Source organism: Leptonotus elevatus, chromosome 20 (genome assembly GCF_054856555.1).
Source record: "Leptonotus elevatus isolate MCC_2025b chromosome 20, RoL_Lele_1.0, whole genome shotgun sequence".
NCBI lineage: Eukaryota > Metazoa > Chordata > Actinopteri > Syngnathiformes > Syngnathidae > Leptonotus > Leptonotus elevatus.
Genome location: NC_141258.1, coordinates 3849159 through 3857305, shown reverse-complemented (window position 1 = coordinate 3857305; position 8147 = coordinate 3849159). Strand labels below are relative to the sequence as shown.

Here is an 8147-nt window from a genome sequence, read left to right as displayed (position 1 = left end):
CAACATGTCGAACACTTTCGGGACGCTATGGAGGATATTTTCTGACTGCTCAATGAAACTTTAAAATACGCAAGACATAGAAAACTAGTTTGTAAATTATACAATAGTTGAATACCAAATAGCTGTCGAGAACCCCCTGAAATGTTCTTCTTGACCCCAATTTTTTTTTAGAGATAAAAAAAAAATCCGCTTTTTTGAGGTAGGATTTTCTTGACATATCATGTAATCGCTTAAACCTTTTTAGCCATTAGAGCAGAACAAAAGTGAGCTATATGACATGGATATGTTGGAAGATATCACTCAAACCCAAGCAAACCATGATGCTCATCTTTTCAGAAGAAGATATTAAAGGTTTTTGTTTTTATTACAGAGCTAAGTTTGCTCTTGACTAGTTAGCATAGCAGCTAAGACAGCTAGCATAGCAGCTAAGACAGATAGCATGGCAGCTAAGACAGATAGCATGGCAGCTAATAGAGATAGCATGTAGGCTACTGAACAAAAATCCCGTTACTGATATTACAGTGATAATAAAATTAAATTAGATTGTAATAAAATGTTACTAATATTAAAATACTTATTAAGCAATATTTTTTAAGCTTATATTTTCCAGATTCCAGGTACTACGCCAAAAAGAACAAACGCTATGATACGACAAATAAGAAAAAAAAAATTGGGGGTAGAAAACAACAAAATCATCTAAAATAAATAGCTAGGTTTTTCAAAAATATCAGTGTCCAAATTGTCCATTCATGGTTAATTCTGGATTGACCCTTAAATATGTAGCAACAACTACGTCGAGGATCCATAGAACGCAATGTAATATGTCAACAGGGGAAGTCCGTTGTGACAGCCCTCCAGCTTCATTTCTGTGTTTACCAATGACAGTCATTGATTTTCCCCTCACTTTCATGGGGGCCACAACGTGGCATCGATCGGTTTTCCAGCGTTGGCGAAGACATGCGAGCTGCGGGCCACAGAGTCGTCACAGGCCGTGTCATAGAGGAGGGTCCGACACTGACATTTGCATCCGTTGTCACAACTCCAGAGCCATGAATGGGAAGGGGGACTATTCTTGATCGCATGCATGGATTCTTGACTTTTGGAGTTCCGCAGATTCAAATCAGGTATGTTTGATCCTTGACCTTTTCATGTCAAATTGCGGATGGGAAGAATTACTCATCTTCCCGTAGATGTCCGACTTGGACCCGTCGAAGTGCGGGGGACCAGCCGGCAGGATCCCCGAATGCCGATCTCCCCCAGTCCCCAGGATGGAGCTTCTCAGCCCCTCAAAGGTGAAGGATCGCTCTCAGAACGTCACAGAGAAGGTCACCCAGGTATGATTGAGGGGTCAATAGTTCGTGAAGGTTCAGGTTTTTAAAGTGTATTTTATATAAGTCATACGCTGGTGATTGCCGTTAAATGGACTGCGAGTGGAAAAATCAGTAGTTTGTTCGGTGGCTATGTTTTGCTTCCGGGTGACAAACAAGAGTTTCATTGAGCCGCAGTTTAATTGAGTTGCTGCCCAGGGGCTCGGCATTCTGCATCACTGCCTCTCTGGGACGCTGGCTGCTACCGGAGCTCCGAGACATCCAAAAGCTCGAACCCTCCTATTTGAAATTAAGCTTCAAATGAGACTAAAGAGAAGATTTCCACGCCAAGAGTTTTTAGCTCCAGGATGTTCTTCTTAGCCTAGCTGGATATAATTTGAAGAACTTGTTTTTTTTCCTTCACTGAGAGAAGCACCGGCTTTCAGGATGCACCATCATGGACAAGACAGAACCCAGTCTCTAAAGGTTTCTATTTCGTGAGCTCTCATAGTTGGATGGAGGTAACTGGACTTGGTAGACTTCAAAGAGTCAAGAGCCAAATTACCTCCATTGGACTTTTGTGATTCTTTGGATTGTGTTTGGTCATTCTTCTTCTTGCCATTGAAGTTTCACATTTAATCCAAACCCTTTGAGCCTTGATTTGATATCCTTGGTATCCGATTTAAGAACCCTTGTACAAGTACACTCTTGTCTTTTGGACATTCCTGATCTCGTTATTGCTCCATTTTTTTCCGCTTCAGGTTCTTTCCCTGGAGTCCGACGTACTGCCGGAACATAAACTCCAAGTCCCAGAGACAACGCGGTGGATCTTGCTCCACTACAGTCCCTTCAAGGCCTTCTGGGACTGGATCATTCTCCTGCTGGTGCTCTACACGGCGGTGTTCACTCCGTACTCAGCAACGTTCCTCTTGGACGAGCACGGCGACGCGCGGCAGAGGATCTGCGGCTACATGTGCGACCCGCTCAATGTGGCCGACCTGATGGTGGACGTCCTGTTCATCGTGGACATCGTCATCAACCTGCGCACCACTTACGTGGACCACAACGACGAGGTGGTGACGCAGCCCGGTCGGATCGCCAAGCACTATATCAAAGGGTGGTTCCCTATTGATCTGTTTGCCGCGATCCCCTTTGACCTTCTGATTTTTAGGTCTGGCTCTGACGAGGTAAGACCATCACGGGTTCCCGATTCATTTCACCGCGTTGGTCATTTGTATCCGTTGAAATGTCGATTCTTATCAGTACAGTAGGCCTACGCCCGATTTGATGTTCCTTCTGCTGTCCCCTCAAACATCTCTTCCATACTCCCACAGATGGCGACCTTAACAAGCCTGTTCAAAACAGCTCGCTTGCTGCGGTTGGTCCGCGTGGCGAGAAAACTGGACCGTTACTCCGAGTACGGGGCCGCCGTTCTCTTCCTGCTCATGTGCACTTTTGTGCTCATCGCCCACTGGCTCGCCTGCATCTGGTACGCCATCGGCTTCGTGGAGAGGCCCTACACGGAGACTGGTTGGCTCGACAACCTGGCCGAGCAACTGGGCAAGACGTACAGCGACAACGACTCCAGCTCCGGTCCGTCTGTCAAAGACAAATACGTGACCGCTCTGTACTTCACCTTGAGCAGTCTGACCAGCGTCGGCTTCGGGAATGTTTCTCCCAACACGAACTCGGAGAAGATCTTCTCCATCTGTGTCATGGTCATTGGCTGTGAGTAAATCAATTCTTTTAGCGGAGTGACTTCCCAACCACAGTTCTAATTTCACATAATTGATCTGTCACAAGATATGACATCAAATTCAAACGAACCAGGACATTTATTGGTCAACTGGTATGTGCCTTGGCTCAATTCAAGTCGGGATTACAAAAGCCTGACTCCAAAAAGCATGTTGTGTTTCTCTCTTCCTTCCCTGCCAGCTCTTATGTATGCCAGCATATTCGGGAACGTGTCGGCCATAATCCAACGGCTGTACTCCGGCACGACTCGCTACCACACCCAGATGCTACGTGTCAAAGAGTTCATCCGCTTCCACCAAATCCCCGTCAGCCTGCGCCAGCGACTGGAGGAATACTTCCAGCACGCGTGGTCCTACACAAATGGCATCGACATGAACGGCGTAAATAAGTCTGCTTCCGGAAATTAAGCCTGCGGTCCGATGAGCCGAAGGGGGTGCGGAAGTCTACCTCACAGTTGTCTTCTCCTACCGCAGGTGTTGAAGGGCTTCCCGGAGTCGCTGCAAGCAGACATTTGTTTGCACCTGAACCGAACTCTGCTCCAGACGTGCAAGGCTTTCCGCGGCGGGAGCCAGGCCTGCCTGCGAGCCTTGACTATGAGGTTCAAGACAGTCCACGCGCCTCCGGGCGACACCCTCATCCACTACGGCGACATCCTTGACTCGCTCGTCTTCATTTCGCGGGGTTCCATCCAAGTCATCAGGGATGACGCGGTGGTTGCCATCCTAGGTAAAGTGTGCCCACCCGCGTCTTAGAACCGTGGTAATTCCGAACTCGTTCCTGCCTCAATGAGGTGCGATGATGCATGTGGGATCTCTTATAGAGAAGGATGACATCTTTGGTGAGCCGATCCACCTTTATGATGAGCCTGGGAAGTCCAATTCGGATGTGCTCACAATCACTTATTGTGACCTGCACCGGATTCGGAGAGACGACCTGCTGGAGGTTCTGGATATGTACCCCGGCTTTGCAGACAACTTCTGGAGGAACCTGGACTTGACGTTCGACCTCAGAGATGTAGGTTTGGAAATATTGCACCGCATCTGTGACACTTTTGGATTTTTTTAAAGATAACTACAAGATCGAGTTCGACTGTCTTATCAGGCAGATCAAGCGGTGGCAATGTTAACTGACGATTCAGGGGACGACAGCGATTACCGCCACAGGTCAAGACACAAAATCCACTCTCTGGACTGCAGAATCAGACCAGGTGAGGCGTCTGGATTTACTGCTTTCAATTCAACCATCAAGTCTTCATATTTCATTGTCCTAAAACAGACGGAATGGATCATGAGGATTCCTACCCTCCCCAGTCCTGCCGGCATCGCTGCTCCCCACCCCAAGCCCACTGGGAAGATGGCTGTAGCTGCGGTTCCCCGTGTTCCCAGTCCAGTGAGGACTCGACGAAACCTCTCGCTCAAGGCACCAAAGTCGAGTTTTACCCTTCCGAAGAAGGCAGACGGGAGTACGCCCCCTCTGAGGTGCAGCCGCTACCCCCGAGTGACGCTTCGACGGAAAGGAAAGCAGCATTGGACCGGACTCGTCAAGGTACAACAGTTTTCTCCACGCAAGTCCCAAGTCCAAAAATTGGCAATGTGACTTGAGTCCCCCATATCGACCAATAATTGCTCAAAGAGGCCTAAAGCACCACCAAGTCACATGGAAGGACTATCCGTTGTTTTATTTCCATTTTCCGCAGCTTCTTCTTTAAATGTGCCGGGAATGTTGCACTACTGGACAGATCGACGATCTCAACAGTTCTCTAGTCGGGCCCGGCGGTCATCTTCGGTCCGCAACTCCTACCATCCGCCGCCCTTCGTTGAAGAGCGGCCCACCGAGCTTGAATCTCGACTAGAAGTTTTGCATTCGCAGCTGAACAGGTCCGTTTAAACCCGGAGGCAAGAAAGTTGTACTTAACTTAATCTGCCTGTGGAAACGAACACATTTCGATGTCTGCTTTGGACACCCCTGATATCTTTCCCTTGCCCAGATTGGAGACCCGCATGACGGCCGACATCAACGTCATCCTCCAGCTTCTGCAGCGGCAGATTGCTCCCGTCCCTCCGGCTTACAGCGCCGTGTCGTCTCGGACCCTCTCGACTGACTCGACGGGCCTGTACGGCAGCGGCGCGCCCGTGCTGCATGCAATGTACCCCATTGCACCCTTGCAAATGGACAGCCCGGCACCCACTCCGGTATAGTTGACCGTCACCATTCAACTCAACACTTGAAGTACAGATACTTGTGTACATTTCAAATAAAAACTGTGGTAAAAGTATTCATCTTTTTTTTTCATCTGTGTTACTCTAGAGTTCTACCCAGTCAGAAATGAAATTCTTAGAGAAGTCCCAAGAGTCGGCGTCCGGCGGCGTCCCCGAAAGGGAAACTCATCCGAGTTCAACCGCGGAACGGCCGCATCCCGTGAACCCGGGGACGTGCGCCTCTCAGCGTTACCCCTCGCTGCCGGACAACCTGGACATGACCTCAGGACAGTCTGAGATCCAGAAACATCTCTCAGACCCAGTACTTCCTGCCATCTAATCGGGAGCAACCGGGTCGGTAAAGGCATTCAGTGTGACTTTCGAAATTGGATGGCCACATTCTCGGTTAGTCCCGAAAGTGGAATAGCAGAGTTAATGGACACGAGTCTTAAGACTTGACTCGAGTAAGACTCAAGTCAACCAATTTTACACTTGAGATATGCTGAGTGGAAACTTATGGAAGACCCAAGTACATTAAACGTTTAAAAATGTGAATAGAGAAACTGTTCTCAATTGCCTTAACTGGTTTAACCTAGAATACATAAATAAAAAATCTTGTATTGTATTATGCGGTCTCAACTTTCAGCAAATGGGGTTCGGGTTTCTACCCTCGGATTGTCTCTAGTGCAGCTTTGACCCTGAGGCTTTCCGGACAACCATATTGGATAAAGATCCAGTCAAGCCGAGTGGAGGTCCACTAGACTTTATTGATCTCTCTCCATGCAGTATGTGGTTCTATAAGACCCGCGGCAGCAGCTCCATGACCCAGATTTTATCCTAGTGCTCATCCATCCTATATTTTATCAAATGAAAGGACAGGCCATCAAGCATTTGAAGCGAGTCTTTACAATTTTTGCAAAGCAGATCGTTCCCTTGCTCATTGCCGGCCAACTGACATTGAAGCGGCGTTGGAAATGGCAAGAACGTTTTTCTGTCCCAAACGACAGTTCAGCGGCTTATTTGCCATCGCGTGACGTTTCTCAAAACGGGATCTGTTCTGAACCAACCATGCAACGGAAGACCTGCTATCATCACCACTGAGGAAAACGAACGTTTCGACTGTGACTGCGGTTTTATAAGTCCCAGACAACCGCCAGAGCTTCCCTGCCACTTGTAATCCGTAGATTCCGCAGACAACAAACCTCTAGTGACGCCGGAATTGATACCCTTCTGGGGTCATCCAGGGGTCACAGATTTTGGTATGCATATGTGGTCGGTAGAGACAAAAAAAAAGAACACCAAACTTCTAGAGCAGGCAGTCTCGGCAAGCCAGGGTAAGTCTATCCAGAGGGTTGCACTTGAACCCAGTATCGACCAAAACTCGATTCAGTGGATTCCTTAAAGCGGACGTTTGTGATGTTCAACAACCTAAAGCATACATTTTGGATAGACTTTCTTTCCCCTGGCTTTGCGCAAATGCCTGCGCTAGGAGTTTAGTGTTTTCATCAGTAGCGAGAGTAGCAGGCCTCGTGTTGCGCGGTTTTTCAAGAACAGATTTTGAAAAGCTTGCGATGTATAGCATAAATCAGGGGTGGCCAAGTCTGGTCCTCGAGAGCCCCTATCCATGTTTCTCTCCACCAACACGCCTGATTCGTGATCAGAATTGTTATCAGGCTTTTGCAAAGCTTGCTGATGAGTTGATCATCGGACCCAGCTGGGTTGGAGGAGGGAGACACGGAAACCGAGGACCGGACTTTGGCACCTCTGGCATAATTTGTAGTGTGGCAGCCATGAAGCTTCTCAAACTGTTTTAACTTCAGTCAGGGACAGAAAAACAAAAGTATGACGTGCTATCAAAAACTGCAAAGCCTAAGCTGTCTAGTACTTAAGTCCGTCTGTCCAAATAAGACTAAAAATAAATAAAATTTTAAAAAGCGCATACTCGTAGTGACTTTTGGAAGACCCTGTAAACGACATCAACCAGCACTGCTTTGTGTGAACTTTGACCTGGCCGCACACAAGAGACTGAAAATCTCATTGACTTGAGTGGAAAATCTTCCAAATAAGATTGAAATGAAGCGAGCCGTGTCATTGTAAACACATGAGGCGCGTTGGTTTGGTTGTCATCACGCGCCTCAGCTCTCCTGCTCTTTTCCATAAATACGTGCTGCGCCTGGCAAAACCAACCGGGAATTTGCAAGTTGTTGTTATATGGAAGGTATGAGACCCATGAGCAGTAGTTAGTAGCCTCAACAGTGAGCGCAACTGGTTGCTGGATTTGTTCTTTTGCGGCGCAGCGGCTTTGAGGATGGCCAACAATTCTTCTGGCCGTCCAGGTTACGGGGAAGTACACATTTTGGAGTACTGCGTCGGCATGGAGGCCGGGGTGTATATCTGGGGGGTTTCTTCGTTGATTTGCAGTGCGGTGGGCCTTCCCGCAAGTTTTGCCATCCTGTGGGAGATTTTCAAGGCCTACAGAACCGGAGCCGCTTTAACGTCCTTCAACCTGTTCGTGTTGAACATTTCATCCATGGACATCATCTTTTTACTCTTTCTGCCGATTTCCATCATGAATCAGCTCAAATTTAATATCTTGCGGGTGAAAGCCTTCTCCAACATGGCGTACGCCTTGAACATATGCGGCCGACCCCTCCTGATGGCGTGCATCTGCCTGGATTTCTACGTGGCTGTGATTCACCCCATTCGCTACCGCAGGATGAAGAATCTGACTCCCAGGGCGGTGGGGGTGGGCATAGTCTGGATTGTGACTTTGACCACGGGCGGGCTATACTTTTGCTTCCACGCGTTGTACTTCACCTGGTTTTCCACGTTGTTCTTCATCGCCGCCATGGCGATCATCGGCATCTGCGACGCATTCATCCTGCTC

General features: G+C 48.2%; 1 protein-coding gene across 1 annotated transcript; it reads left to right on the top strand.

Annotated features, from left to right (window-relative positions):
• Positions 1–970: 970 nt before the first annotated feature.
• Positions 971–6882, top strand: kcnh6b (potassium voltage-gated channel, subfamily H (eag-related), member 6b). Its single transcript, XM_086063682.1, has 12 exons — positions 971–1124; positions 1191–1334; positions 2069–2494; positions 2642–3035; positions 3243–3442; positions 3536–3788; positions 3883–4076; positions 4164–4269; positions 4338–4607; positions 4759–4939; positions 5050–5254; positions 5370–6882. The coding sequence occupies exons 2-12, from the start codon at positions 1191–1193 to the stop codon at positions 5598–5600; spliced, it is 2604 nt and encodes an 867-aa protein (XP_085919808.1). The 5' UTR covers positions 971–1124; the 3' UTR covers positions 5601–6882.
• Positions 6883–8147: the final 1265 nt, after the last annotated feature.

What these genes read in the sequence shown, in the direction of transcription:
- kcnh6b (XM_086063682.1), top strand. Translation starts at nt 1,191, where the DNA reads ATGTCCGACTTGGACCCGTCGAAGTGCGGGGGACCAGCCGGCAGGATC. An exon ending in GGACTGCAGAATCAGACCAG is followed by an intron (nt 4,270 to 4,337) that starts GTGAGGCGTCTG and finishes GTCCTAAAACAG; the next exon opens with ACGGAATGGATCATGAGGAT. An exon ending in ACAGCCCGGCACCCACTCCG is followed by an intron (nt 5,255 to 5,369) that starts GTATAGTTGACC and finishes GTGTTACTCTAG; the next exon opens with AGTTCTACCCAGTCAGAAAT.